This window comes from Rhinoraja longicauda, chromosome 22 (assembly GCF_053455715.1).
Source record: "Rhinoraja longicauda isolate Sanriku21f chromosome 22, sRhiLon1.1, whole genome shotgun sequence".
Taxonomy (NCBI): domain Eukaryota; kingdom Metazoa; phylum Chordata; class Chondrichthyes; order Rajiformes; family Arhynchobatidae; genus Rhinoraja; species Rhinoraja longicauda.
Genome location: NC_135974.1, coordinates 10,929,146 through 10,944,928, shown reverse-complemented (window position 1 = coordinate 10,944,928; position 15,783 = coordinate 10,929,146). Strand labels below are relative to the sequence as shown.

The 15,783-nt window shown below is 39.0% G+C and overlaps 1 protein-coding gene across 2 annotated transcripts in view; it reads right to left on the bottom strand.

Annotated features, from left to right (window-relative positions):
• The window catches only part of LOC144604389 (translocating chain-associated membrane protein 1-like), a 65,220-nt gene that overhangs the window by 13,559 nt on the left and 35,878 nt on the right, over positions 1 to 15,783 (bottom strand). Inside the window, exons 2-6 of one of the 2 annotated variants that reach the window (XM_078418736.1) lie at positions 15,242 to 15,305; positions 11,156 to 11,274; positions 4,031 to 4,147; positions 3,878 to 3,936; positions 1,398 to 1,482 (exon numbers count right to left, since the gene is read on the bottom strand). In XM_078418736.1, the coding sequence (XP_078274862.1) occupies positions 1,398 to 1,482; positions 3,878 to 3,936; positions 4,031 to 4,147; positions 11,156 to 11,274; positions 15,242 to 15,305 (444 nt within the window). The remainder of the gene's footprint in view (positions 1 to 1,397; positions 1,483 to 3,877; positions 3,937 to 4,030; positions 4,148 to 11,155; positions 11,275 to 15,241; positions 15,306 to 15,783) is intronic. The other variant, XM_078418737.1, reaches the window with a different exon arrangement.

The window sequence follows — 15,783 nt, the reverse complement described above, 5'->3', positions numbered from 1 at the left end:
TTCATGTTCAAAAACAGTAAATTTATAAGGAAATTAATTTGAATTCCATATCCTTTTTTGTTCTTTGATCAACTGAGCAGCTGGTGAATGTAGACAGCAACCTTTGTAAGAATCTATAAGCCAGGCTAATGAAAAATTAAAATAGGCTGCTGCAGTTTCCTGAACACATTGTGTATTTTTTTTCTCTAAACATATGGCCACATTCCACTTAACCAAATTCTGAGCTGAGGCAGAAAAACGTAGGATTCTCAGTTGCACATAAACACTGCAGTTAAATCCATGCCATTTCTGAACATAAACCTCTGGTAAGATGCTTGTTTGGCAAGGAGCATTTTAGTCACAATAGTACTGATACGCAATGTTATCAGGAGGCAATTAGGAAAGAATCAGATTGCAAAAGGCAGGTCTACAGTATCATTCTAATTATTGAATCAGACTTTTAAAAAAAACCAATGTCCCTAAAGCACATAAGATTTGACTAGGTCATGTAATGGATGAATTAATCTGCCACAGAAAGATTCAACAAAGTATCGTGACTGACACACCATCATGACGTTATCTCAACCTTATTCACCTAATCCACCAGGATCGTCACTAACTGATCATTTGCAAATCAACATGATTATAATTGATTCCTGTAGAGATAAATCTTGATTAGCAGAAACTGTACAACAAATATCAGTAATCATTACTGATGAGTATCCAAGTTCATAGTCACTGAAAGATATGCAAGGTAACCAAATGAATTGCAGAAGCATCAGATAGAAAAGTTGAACTTCACAGAAACTCAGTTTCACCAAACATGAAAACAAGAATGAGTCAATATCAAAATAATTGCTTCATGCAGTTGCTGTGCTAATCCCTATTTTTCTCATCATCCTTAACTGCTTTTGTTCATCAGTTCTATAAATAAAATTAATTGCACCAGTTAGCATTATATTCAATGCCCCAAAGGAAGATGAAATTAAAAATAAATAATCACCTGGTCTACAAAAAAAATAGCCTTAGGAAAAGAAACGGTAGAATAAAAGAGCCCTTTAATGAGCCACATTACTGATAAAGGAGCAGTCACAACAGTGAAAGTCATTTGTTTTTCAAAAAATATATTTGTGGGTTTTACAATATTTATGGAGAAAAGAAAATCTTACAACCCAGCAAGGAATGGAGTGTTGGATCAGGTGGAATTTGATTTAAGATTCTTCTTGAATGTTAAAAGTTAGTATCAGTGGGGGTTGCTTCACACTGCTTCCTTGGGGAACCAGAGGATTAACAAAAAATATATATTTCTAAACATGACCCTATTCTCATTCCACAGTAAGTATGCAGAAGTTGAAAATTATTTTGTTGCATTTAGTTTTAAATATTAAAGTGTAAAAATAACGTCAGCATATAATCACCTTTCTAACTTTCTGAAAATAGAGCTCTGGTAACGCATGGAGCCAATAGGCGATCTGGCAAATGTAGAAAAATTTCACCTGAAAGCTGAACCAAACAATATCGTAAGTACAAACCATAAGTTATATAAATAATAGTAACAATGTTACAGTTTCTGGAAAACAAAGCAGAATCTAACATTGCCCAGCATTTAAACAACAACAGCTAACATCTCTTAGGGCTAAGGGAATCAAGGGATATGCGGAAAAAGCCAGAACGGGGTACTGATTTTGGATGAGCAGCCATGATCACATTGAATGGCGGTGCTGGTTCGAAGGGCCAAATGGCCTACTCCTGCACCTATTTTCTATGTTTCTATTTGTGCCACTTATCAGTTAAGTCTGAACTTTGACCAGTTCTTGCTGTATGGCCTTTTTCATGATACAAAGTGTTGCAAGTGAAGCAAACCAATGCATTTAAAAAACAAACATCGCCACTTCTGATGTTACGATGGAGTAAGGCTAAATGTCAAAGCTATATTCTCTTCCTCGTCTCTTCTAAAGCTTTAACTCTTGCTCAAATCCGTTGAGTCCAGAGACCTCCAAAATTCCACCGAGATGGTGATCATTTATGAACAAGTATTAATACATTTATTGGTGGTGGGAAGTGTGATTAAAGTGCTCATCTTAACCTCCACACATTTTTGAACAAGAATCAATAGATTGACAACGGTTTGCAATTTCTCCCAACAAATTAAAAAGACAATAGTTATTTTCCACCTGTTAGTTCACAGCATGCCGATATGATTCACTCAGCTAATTCCTGGGAAGAGAGGGTGGTGAGTAGCTACAGAAATTAGATCCAAGCTCTCTGGATCTTAGAAGAATGAGGGGTGATCAAATTGAAACTGATGGTGTCATGGTGCACCAGTCGGGTGTCATGGTGCACCAGTCATTGAAAGCAAGCGTACAGGTGCAGCAGGCAGTGAAGAAAGCGAATGGTATGTTGGCATTCATAGCAAGAGGATTTGAGTTTAGGAGCAGGGAGGTTCTACTGCAGTTGTACAGGGCATTGGTGAGACCGCACCTGGAGTATTGTGTGCAGTTTTGGTCTCCTAATCTGAGGAAAGACGTTCTTGCCTTAGAGTGAGTACAGAGAAGGTTCACCAGATTGATCCCTGGGATGGCAGGACTTTCATATGAAGAAAGACTGGATAGACTAGGCTTGTACTCGCTGGAATTTAGAAGACTGAGGGGGGATCTTATAGAAACATATAAAATTCTTAAGGGGTTGGAGAGGCTAGATGCGGGAAGATTATTCCCGATGTTGGGGGAGTCCAGAACCAGGGGTCACAGCTTAAGGATAAGGGGGAAGTCTTTTAGGACCGAGATGAGAAAACATTTCTTCACACAGAGAGTGGTGAGTCTGTGGAATTCTCTGCCACAGAAGGTAGTTGAGGCCAGTTCATTGGCTATATTTAAGAGGGAGTTAGATGTGGCCCTTGTGGCTAAAGGGATCAGGGGGTATGGAGAGAAGGCAGGTACAGGTTACTGAGCTGGATGATCAGCCATGATCATATTGAATGGCGGTGCAGGCTCGAAGGGCCGAATGGCCTACTCCTGCACCTACGTTCTATGTTTCTATGAAACAGATAAGATCCTTTAGGGACATGTCAGGGCAGATGTTGAAACGTTGAGAGAATCTTGAATAAGGGGACATTGCAACAAGGAAGGGTGTTATTTAAAACTGAGGTGTATAGCAACAACCTTTTGCAGAGGATAGCGAATCTCTGAAGTTCTCTATCCCAGAGGGATGTGGAGGCTGGATTATGAGGGAGGGGGCATTTAAAGAAAAAGCAGGTACATTTTTAAAAGATCTGGGAATTGAAGGCTGAAGGTAACTGACACAGAAGAGATGATACGGGACAAACCAGCCATAATCATATTGAATGGTGGAGCAAGCTTGAGGGGCTAACTGGCCCACTCCTACTTACTTTCTCAAATAAAATACAATTTTAAATAAATGTTTCACTTTTGTAGGTTATCGGGGGCAAAAGAAACAAATATTCTTCCTCATTAAGGGATGAATTTCACATCCACAATTCGGATATGTCTGTTTTTCTTTACTCTATAACTCAACTCATGCTCTAATTGAAATGAATAAGATTAACGTGACCTCCAAGTCAAATCTGACTCGAAATCCGAACCAAAAATTTCACTGATCACATTATATCCGATTCGCATCGAACATGCTTTATAGCAGAACTAACTAAAAAATCACAGCTGCTCAATAATCTCAATGTTATTATATAGATATGCCAAATGCCAACAACAGCAGAAACCAACATCACCCCATAACATTCCCTCAATTTGAATGAAGGAATTAAATGCTTTCAGGTTAAACATAGTGCTTATAACTACAAATTATTCTGGTTTCAGATGTACCATGGATAATGCTTTTTCAAAACAACCTTTCCATGTAAAACTTAGAAAAACGTACTTACAACATGTGTGCGTGTGGGTATTTTTCCCACAAAAGATTGGCATCTGTTGCAAATTTTTCCTGTAAAGTAAGATTTTAAAAAGAAAGTCAATAAAATTTAAAGTTACTTGGTATAGATTATAGAAACAAATATATTTTTTAATTATATACTTACCCCTGTCAATATGCTTCCTCCCCATATAAAAGAAAACAGATAGAAGAATGCGAGCTGGCCAGACTCATTAAATTTACTGTGCTTGGTTTTGGACAAATGCAGTCGTCTGTTTATTTTCTGAAAGAAGTGATATGGAAAGAACTTGAGATAAGTGTTCTATACACTTGTTAAAAAATGTCATGCGCCAACCTCTGAATGCAAGTTAAAAATAACATGAAGCTCCATACTAGAGCTAAAAAATGAAAGGCATATTCAGAACATCTGTTACTCCTTTAATTCAAATGACAATTAGACAATGCATTTTCAGCAGACCGACTACAGAATCAAACAATTATGGTGGCATGGAAGAATGCCATTCAGCCCGTTACATCTATACCAGTTTGATTTAAGTATAATCCAGCCAGTCCTATTCCCCTGCTTAACTCAATGCTACTAAATAATCTGCTTCCATTACTATCCTTGGCAGCACAGATAGTATGGATTCCAGACACTCACTGTGAAATCTTCATGCCACTAAACACATGCTAATGCATTTGGTTCACCAACTAGCAGCAACTTGGGGGAAAATTAAATGAAGATGCTGGAAATGTGAATCAAAAACAGAATGCTGCAAGTACTGCAAGGGGCAGCACGGTGGCGCAGCGGTAGAGTTGCTGCCTTACAGCGCCTGCAGCGCCGGAGACCCGGCTTCGATCCCGACTACGGGTGCTGTCTGTACGGAGTTTATAGTTCTCCCCGTGACCGTGTGGGGTTTCTCCGAGATCTTCGGTTTCCTCCCACACTCCAAAGACGTACAGGTATGTAGGTAAATTGGCTTGGTAAATGTAAAAATTGTCCCTAGTGCGTGTAGGATAGTATTAGTGTGTGGGGATCGCTGGTCGGCGCTGACCCGGTGGGGCGAAGGGCCTGTTTCCTCACTGTATCTCTAAACTAAACTACTCAGCAGGTCAAACAGCATTTGAGAAGGAAACAGCACTGCCGTTTCAGGGTAAGTGTTTCACCTCCATTTCCTGCACTGATTGTCTCAGCCTCTGCACCGCCGTCCTTCTGGGATTCCTTTTGTATTCAATTCACCAACCTCCACATTTTAAGTTCAGCATCCATCATTTCCAACATTTTCAAAGGAATTCTATCACCAGCAACATTTTCTCCTTGCACTTCCTTTGCAGCATTTTGAAAGGTCTAATCCTTCTACAAATCCTTAATCTGTTCTTTCACCTCCACCAACCTCTTTCTCTTCTCATGCAGGCACCTCTAATTTTTCTGTGTCCACAATCCAGGGATCTGCACAGACCTTTCAGGTGAAGCAGCAATTCAACTTGAAACTTCCTCCACTTTAAGGCTCTGTATTCGATGTTCACTATGTGGTCTCTTCTACTTTGGAGAAACCAATTGCAGATTGGGTGACAATTTTGCAGAACTCTTCCATTCAATATTCAAAGGCACTTCAACGTTTCCAGCAGCCTAGCACTCAAATTTTCTATTTCATTACAGTTCTGACCTCTACCTTCAGTTCTCTCCACTGCTCCAAAGCACAATGAAAGCTTGAGAAACAATATCACATCTTCAATCTGGACACAATATCAAATTGAACAGTCCCCTCCCCTCCCCCCCTCCTTCATATATTGATAGTACCTGTATTTTCAATTTCTTTTTATTTCCCATATTCTGTCTTCAATTGATGTCTTTTAAAAATAATTGTCACCTTGACAGCAATTACTATACTAAATACTGAACCGTCTACTGATAGCCTTGAAATGTTGTATGCAGTCTTGGTCCATTATATACGGGAACTTCAACCCAGCCAACCTCAAGAGAGTGCTACCAAATACCACTAACATGTCTCCTGTCCTTCCAGAGGCCTCAACCCTCAATTACTGATACTCAACCAAAGATTCAGTATTCAACTGAAATGAGTAAGCCACTGCTGTTACAGACTATCAGAACGTGTGTGGAGGACTGCATGCCAATGTAGTCGATCCAAGTGTTCCCCAACCCATGGGCATACCATGAGATCCAATCTCTAATTGAGTTTAAGACTGAGTTTTTCAACCAAGAGGGCTCCAAACCTGTACAGGAAATTTAGGTATGACATTTGCAAGGTATCAGGGATGCCAAGAGCCAATAACAGATCAAACTAGAGTCCCAGACTAACCACATATATGGTTGTCAACTGTGGCAAGGCTTGCATGCTATAAGGGGCTACAAAGTAAACTCAGCCAAATTCTGCTTTCAAAGTTTGTAGATGACACTACTGTACTAAACAATGATGAAACATTGAGCCGGCTTAGTAGCAAGAAATTGCAGAGTTGTGAACACAGCCCAGTCCATCGTGCAAAACAGCCTTCCCGCACCCACCCACCATCACCCCTTCCGCCAACTGTCTACACTTAACTCTGCTTAGAAAAAAGCCACGGATTCAAAAAACACTCACAACCCAGTCACTCTCTCTCACCTGCTCTCTCCCATCAGACAGAAGATACAAAAACTTGGTACGTACCACCAGATTCAAGGACAGTTTCTTCCCAGTTATCAGACTGTTATGCCAAGGATAAATTCCTAATCAATGTTGTGGTAGCCTTGCACTTTTCTTCCCTATACATTCATTCTCTATAGTTGTAACACTATATTCTATTTCCTTTTCTCTCTTGTGCTATCTTGAAGTACTTATGTATAGCATGATTTGCCTGAACAGCACACAGAACAACAATTCTCACTGCATCTCAATACACACGACAATAATAAACCAATTTCACATTTAATGTACACACTATTATGAATATTCTCTGTCATCTCTCCAACCCTCACATGAATTTAAACCATATAGTTTTCTCACTTTCCAGTTCCAAAAAATCATTTCCATTTATTTCTCCATGGATTCTGCTTGACTTGCTCTGTGCTTCCAACAATTTTTGCTTTGGCAGAGTATTTTTATTTGCCCTGAAAATTTAGCTCAACAAAATATCCAACGGAACTTCAGACCATTATTAAACACGATTCAATCCTGTGTGAGCCCAGGAGATACCAAGAAATAGCCATGTAGATTATAAATTATAAACATAGCACAAAAAGTAAGGAAATTTGTGTTTGGTAGATTATTTCTTTGTTGTAACAATGCTTCTTGGCAATAAATCTTATACCGTTGGAAAGCCTGTTTATTTCCCTTTTAAATGGTGCCGCATTTGTAAGGAACATGCATTTGTGGGATGAGCAGCAGAGCTGAGTATATGGGTTGCGCCCATGAAAAATTTGCCAAATCTTCTCTGCCAATGCCAAACAGCTTATTCTGCTGTTGCTATTGACTCTTGTTTTGAGCTTCTGGTACCCCCAGGTGCTGACAAGAATGGGATGCCATCCCACAACAGTGTGTGACCAGGCTGGTGACCAGCATGAGGAGGAGGTGCCAGGCTGTTATGGCTGTGTATGGTTCTTCCACACGCTACTGTGACTCCTGTTTATTAAATGAATAAATTGTTAAATTGCCAATATGTCTTGTTTCTTCAGACTTCAATCGTCCAATCCACCAAACAACACCGAACAAGAGTCAATGGCAGAATAAGCTGTTTGGCATTGGCAGAGATTTGGCAAATTTTTCATGGGCGCAACCCATATACTCAGCTCTGCTGCTCATCCCACAAATGCATGTTCCTTACAAATGTGGCACCATTTAAAAGGGAAATAAACAGGCTTTCCAACGGTATTAGATTTATTGCCAAGAAGCATTGTTACAACAAAGAAATAATCTACCAAACACAAATTTCCTTACTTTTTGTGCTATGATATATCATATCATATCATATATATACAGTGCGGAAACAGGCCTTTTCGGCCCACCAAGTCCGCGCCGCCCAGCGATCCCCGCACATTAACACTATCCTACACCCACTAGGGACAATTTCTACATTTACCCAGTCAATTAACCTACATACCTCGAAATTCTCGATGGGAAAGGGCTAAGCAAGATGGTGAATTTTGGGAAAGCCGTTTCTAAACCTGGCAACGCTCGGCAAGGTCACCAATGGTGAAGCAATTAATTTCAATTGTGGTCAAAGGGTCTGAATTGGAGGAAATAGATATGAAAGTTGGTTCTAGAAACAAAGAGGGAGGAGATCAAGATGCAAATTGAAAACACATTAATTTTAAATTGAAGGCTCGCTTAATTGAGAACTTAATTAGAACTTTTAATATGTTTTTAACAGAACTTTTTCAAATTTGGAATTATGCCGCAGTATTCTGTGTGACTTTAGTGAAGCCTTAGAAAGTGTGCAGGTTCTGTAGGCACTTTATTTTATGTAATTCATGCTCCTGCAGCAATTGGACAGAGCAGTTGCTATACTAAGCTGTGATGCATCCTGAAAGAATAGTTTCTATGGTACATTTATAGAAATTGTTAAGAATCATTGGAGACATGCCAAATTTCCTGAACCTTCTGAGGATGTTGGTGTGCTTCCTTGCCTGTAGTGTAAATGCCTTGGTTTATTTTTGTCACATGCACCAAGGCACAGTGAACAGCTTTGTTTTAAAGGCTATCCAGTCAAATCTGATAATACTGTACTTAAACACAATCAAGCCAAACTCAAGTACAATAGATAGAGCAAATATTCTCAGCATTAGAGCATAATGTGATTGGACCAGAAAAGGTTGTTGGTGATATTTACCCGTAAATAGAAGTGCATCATACACTGTGAATGTGGCATCTTCCAAGTGTATTGCACATCACATGTGCACTATGCAAATATAGGCATCAGAAGAAAGAACAACAATCCTGTTCAATGTTAGCCATGCATACAAAAAAGGTCACCAATGCAACTGTAATTCCTGAAACAATGAAGCAGTTGAAATAGAAAACATTTTCAAATGAACCAGGCATAGAAATATTGTATGTAGCAGTGATAAGCCTGCCCTCTCACTGAAAATGCAAATGATTTCAGAACTCCATGGTATTCTAAAATTAAGTCATGAATTAGGATCCTATTAGTTCAACAATAAAAATTAAAAAAATTAATCTATAATAAAAGGAAGCAATTGAATGGCATCTAACCACATTAAAAGTTAATTACAATCAATTTATGAGGACTGGTTTAAGATTTAATGACATATTCTGAGGATTAACAGAATCAACAGCTGACAATAGCAGAGCTTTACAAAATTTCCCACAAGCCCCCCCCCCCTCTCTTTTTGCTCCACTCCAAATTATTCGATATATGACACAATGCCGAGTTTGTTTGTTTTTTGCCTTGGCATCTTTCCATCCCAATATCAGATCAGGTGAACTGAACTTTGCTTCCATCTTCACGATTCTCATTTTACCCAATCACTCCTCCCTTTCCATTCTTTCTATCCTTGCAAGTTAGTGGCATGACATTGACTTTCCATTTTTCTACTTTGCACATTTGCTGTACCCAGTGTTTGACCTTGCACCATTCCAGTCTTGTCAACATCATTAATTCCACTGATGAAGCTGGCATTTTAGTTGCCTGGAGAACTAATCTTTACTTTAGAATATCTGACTGCCAAGAATGACACCATCGCTTGCCTTTGAGGGGCATGGCACAACAACCAAACCAAGACTCCCATTGAAAACTTCCTCTCCCCAGTGTCTAAATCCAGTTCTTCCAATGCTACACAACTGTTTCTAACTCCTTCCCAAGATCTCCCCAGGAGTTTTGAGGGATTATCCCTCTAGAACACAGTTACTATTCAAAACCAAAGGTGCCTTTGCCTTCCCACAGCACCATCCAGAGAAATCCCACATTCAAACCAGAATACTTGAGCACTCCTAAACTTTGGAATCCTTGACACATGGAAAACAAAAAAGTCCTTTTAATAACAGGCATTTTTGTTTAACCTTCGATCGTGTAGATTAATAAGTCAGCAAGAAAGAAAATAGCAGAGCAAAGAACATACAGAGATCATCAGTATTGAACACATTCCTGTTTTCAAAGATTAAGATGAAGATTTCAAAATTGATGAATTAGCTTTTTATTAGATTTCACAATGGAAGGATCTCATCAGATTGAAGAATGGATTCAACCAATTCTTCAGCAACTGGAAAACCCCCCATATTAAACTTCCATTTCTTTGATTAATTTGATCTAATCAGCAATTAAGAAAAACAGTATCTCAAGAAAGACAATGATCACGGCACAGTGTGCATTAGAAGCTTCAGCAGCTAACTGAATGCTAGAACTCATGCCAAAGATCTGCCCCCAAGAGCTAAATTCTTGCAGCAGAAAGGACATTAACAATACTTGTCCAACAGATAAACCATGCATTGGGTAAGAAATGAAAATTAACAATGAACACGCATGGCATTGGTCCACTCAATGAGGAGGCAGCTGTATGTCAACACGACCTTGGCTACCTACTGCAGGTATAAGAGAAGACTATTTTCCACACCCTCCCTTCTCCATCTTATTTTGAAGTTTATGACACTGAAGTTCTTCAGGAAGGTGTTGTCATGTCTAATTAACTTCGGTCAAATATTTACACTTTCAGTGGCTTGATCACCTACATTGGATGGAAGATGGGTGTATTCCAAGGGATCTTTTTGCATGAAGAGCTTGCAGATGCTTCAAAGTTGCTGAGCCAACCTAGCCTCAGGTTTAAAGATGTTTGCAAGAGGGACTTGAAAACTTTTAACATCAATATCGCAAGATAGGAAGATGTGGGGAGCCAGAGGCTGAAGAGAGGTGGCTAAGAGAAAGAAAAGAGAACAGAACAGAGGAAAGCAAATCAGGCTTCAAACGTTAATAGTGTGCAGGTTTTAGCACCTGGCCTTCTGATTCATACCTGCACCACCTGCAACAAATATTTGTTCTTAAAGGATTTGTACACTTTGCCTACTCATTAATTTGCAGTGTGGCACTAACAGAATTGTTTTACTGCTTACCACATCTTTCAAGACTGATGAAATCCATATTAATAACTGCTGTAACTTTGGAAAATAACAACTACTTGAACAGAGCATCAAGGTTTATGGTAATGCTACTTTGACAAATGCAGTAAATGCGAGATAGACAAATACAGACAGATACATTTTATTTGAGTCACCGATATCAACTCGAAACTTTAATCAAATATAAAAAGTGCCAAAAAGAAAATACTGCTAAGGTTTTTACTTACATCCAACATATACTCTTGTATCACAGCGTGTAGAATGATAGCTATCAACATATAAAAGAATATGGTGGCCAAGTCTTTAAACCCATACGCATAGTAGTTTATAGAATCATTTCGTTCATCTGTAAAGGAAGAAAATAAAAAGTTAAGCACATAAAATAAACTGGCATTGTAATCCAACATTGCTGGCCACTACAGTCAGCATTAATGAGTGTTTCTCTTATGTTGCATTGTATTTCTGTGCAACATGATCTAGATTTACTATTTGAGCCCCTAACTGCACTACCTGGGAGAATCCAAAATTTCCCATGAAGGAAATTTCTTATTTAGCTCCAAGTTGCAATTAAAGAAACTAAATATTTTGCATTTGTGTCGCATCTTTCCAAAAACCAAGGAAACCCCTATATTTCTTGACAGCCAGTTAAATACTTTTAAAGCATAGTAACTAATGGAAATGCAACAGCCAATATGTGCAAAGCAAAATCCCAGAAACATCATGATCATAGAAGATGATAATCTGCTTTAATAAAGACAGAATAGCAGTAAAATATGATTGGAGGAAATGTCAGTAGTAGCAATATGCCGCTAGTTTACATGATAGAAAATGTTGAAAGGAATAGAACTGAGTACAGGCAGCATGGATTCAAAAGAGAAAAGTATATTTGACTAATCTACTGTTGTTTGAGGATTAGACCAATTGAATAGACTGGAGAGAACCAGTGGATGTGACATTTTTGATTTCCACAAGGCTTTTTAATAAAGTCCCACATTTGAAATTAGAGCACACAGAATTGGGGTAATCCACTGATGTTGATTGAGAATCGAGAACTCTGACAGAAAGCAAAAGTGGGTATAAACAGCTTTTCACAGGTTGGTTGGCTGTGATTAGTTGGTTCCAGATTCAGTTAAGGATAGAAAATGTACCATGTCAGAAAACTGCACAGTAATTACACCGTTTGACTCCTTTTCAAGGAGAGGTCATTTCATCAATCATATTTTTGCTAAATCTGAGTGAGAGCAGTCAAAATCAATGAAGACTGGTAATGATTTTGTGTAGGGGGCAGTAATCAGGAATTTCATATTTAGGATAGACACAAAAAGCTGGAGTAATTCAGTGGGATAGGCAGCATCTGTGGAGAGAAAGAATGGGTGACGTTTTGGGTCAAGGCTCTTCTTCAGATTGGTTCGGGATAAAGATGAGGTGTTCCATACCAGGACATCTGATGTCCTCATCCTCTAGGGAACGGGGTTCCCCTCTCCAATCATAGATGAGGCCCTCACTCGTGTCTCCTCGATACCCTGCAGCTCCGCCCTTGCTCCCCCTCCACCTAGTCGCAACAGAGACAGAGTCCCCCTAGTCCTTACCTTCCACCCCAACAGCCCAATCTTCCGAAATTTCTGCCACCTCCAACGGGATCCCACCACTAGCCACATTTTCCCATCTCCATCACTTTCCGCCTTTCGCAGAGACCATTCCTTCCGCAACTCCCTGGTTAACTCATCCCTTCCCACTCCAACCACCCCCTCCCCAGGTACACTCCCCCTGCAATCGCAGAAGATGCAACACCTGTCCCTTTACCTCCTCCCTCGACTGTCCAGGGACCCCAACAGTCCTTTCAGGTTAGGCAGAGGTTCACTTGCACCTCCCCCAACCTCATCTACTGTGTCCATTGTTCAAGATGTGGACTCTTATACATCGACAAAACCAAATGTAGACTGGGCCATCGTTTCGCGGAACACTATCGCTCAGCCCGCCTGAACCTACCTGATTTCCCGGTTGCCGGACACATTAATTCTCCGTCCCATTCCTGCACAGACCTTTCTGTTCTTGGTCTCCTCCATTGTCAGAGTGAGGCTAAACGCAAATTGGAGGAACACCATCTCAAATTTCAATTGAGTAGCTTACAGCCCAGTGGTATGAATATTGATTTCTCTCACTTCAGGTAGCCCCGGCATTCCCCCTCTCACCATCCCTCCCCCACCCAAGTCATACTAGCTTCTCATTTTCACCCTACAAACAGCAAACAATGGCCTTTTCCCTTCATCATCATTACTTTTTTGCATATCTTTTATTCATTGTTCTTTATGTCTCCACATCATCACCTATATCTCTCGTTTCCCTTATCCCTAACCAGTCTGAAGAAGGGTCTCGACTTGAAACTTCACCCATTCCTTCTCTCCAGAGATGCTGCCTGTCCCGCTGAGTTACTCCAGCTTTTTGTGTCTATCTTCGGTTTAAACCAGCATCTGCAGTTCCTTCCTACACATTTCATATTTGGGTATCAATCTTCAAAATCGTTATTGGAGGCATAGATATAATGATCAATCGTTAAAAACATGTTTTTTTATTATTAATGTGTCACTATTACAAAATGCTTATGACTACATGGTATTTGCAGAACTGAATTCTTAAGTAGCAAGGCAATATCTTGGTGTAAGAAAGAACTGGTATAAACTGAAAATAGATAAAGAACTGGAGTAACTCAGCAGGACAGGCAGCATCTCTGAAGAGAAGGAATTGGTGACATTTCGGGTCAGAAGAAGGGTCTCGACACGAAACATCACCCAAGACAATATCTTTGTTCCATATCTACTTCAACTTAAGCAATGTGTTTTGTTTCACACTGCACTGAACTGGTCCAGTTCTCTGCCAACTCATGCTCCCAAGCAATGGCATTACCCACTAAAAGACTTGTCCTACTCACACTATTTCCTACTCAATAGATCCATTCAGAATCACAGGCCAGAATGTCTTCAAGATCCACAACTAATACAAAAATTTCCGTGGGAAATTTTTCCATCCTTTTTACAAATATTATTCTGAACAAAAGCTTTGAAATAAATCAACACAATAATGTCAATAATTATACTGAATGCTTCAATAAGTAATAGCAAATGAAAAGATATGTTTTTCTAGCCAATTTATTTTATCACATCTAATTAGGTTGTTCCTTCCCTGATCAACTTCCAATGCAGATCTTCCCAATTTTGATCTCCATTTTTTATACGCCAGATAAAAATAATTCACGAAAGCATGTAAATTGAATTGCCCATGTACTAATATTGGAAAGCTGATGCTTTTTTACATAAAGCATTTGCTGATCAGAATAACTTGCACTTAAATCCTAAACTTGGCTCTCTTCCTCTAAGATACAAAGCGTTCTTCATGTTGTTTATTTTGGCTTATTATCTCAGAGAACATCTTGTTTCCAAATGCTCTCGAGCTTATTAACTGACCTCCCAATCAAATAAATGTGGTACTCTTCTGTAACCTCACCTGTAGACAAATGCAACAATCTTTTCATAAGCAATTATAGCTCTTGACTTCAAAGCAATACAGATCTTGATGAATTACATTACTTCATTTGGCTGAAGGTGAACATGCCACAGTATATTCATATGATAAAGGCCCCGTGAAACCTAAACAATATCCAAATTGAGAAATCCTAAACCTTTGCTTCAGATTTTTCAAAAATGACTGGCTAATATTTGTGAAATGTGGTTTCTAATAAAAAATGAAAATACCACTTGAAGGGATAAAAGAAGCAATCCAGATTGAGTACATCAATAATTTAAAGAATCCAAGAGTACCAACAAAAGCTTTTCAAAGAAAAATCATTACGAGAAATGAAATCGGATGTGTAACTGAAGGCCAGGAAACTTCTCCCAAACGCAGAGATCTCAGGGGAAAAAGATGGATAGGTATTGCATTGCCATTTTAACAAATGCTTGACAAACATTTATAAATGTAAAGAAAATCATTTAAGAACATAAATAGGTTTAGTTCTCATTGCCGTGCTCTCCCTCCTACAATATCCAGGCATGAAAGCAACCTCAAGAGTGGCAGGTTAGAGTCTCCCATTCAATCATAATTTGTAAAACAATTTCCTCCAGTTGGAATTATTAATTCAATAGCTACTGCTTATTACTTGGTCACATTGCAATTTCTGGCTATTTGACCACATATGAAATCAGCTCATCATGGACACCAAATATATAGATTTGCTGTTAAGAGTAATGATTCCTCAAAGATATCCAATACACCATTTCCTCCCCCCAAAATGAAAATATCCAACAGCTTTATCTTACCTGTATCTGTGTACGTCACATTGTACTGTACGGTTATAAACATGATGGCAAATTTGGCCGTGACCTGCAGGAAAAAAAATTAGATGTATTTATTTTTCATGTCTTTGAATCAAACAGAAACATTATGGAAATACAACAAAATATGTTTTCTTATTGTTAGTTTCTATCTTGTGTCCCAATAATAATAAAACACATGCGTTTCTTGGAATTGAAGGAACCTCTTCAAACAAGAGCCCATTTAGTAGATAGCTGAATTAGCAAAATGTTAGGAATAATGGGAGTCCAAGCAATTCATTATTTAATATACGTTTGTTTTGGAGATGTTTATAAAATGGGTGAAAGTGATAGAAACTGTAATCTCTTTCAAGTGTCAGCAACACAAACGAGAGAAACAAGCACTTTAAAAAACATTCAGAATGTTCTAAATTTAATAGAATATCCCATATGGTTATACCCCAATCCTCCTCTTTGGTCACTTTCCCTTTAGACAATAGACAATAGGTGCAGGAGTAGGCCTTTCGGCCCTTCGAGCCAGCATCGCC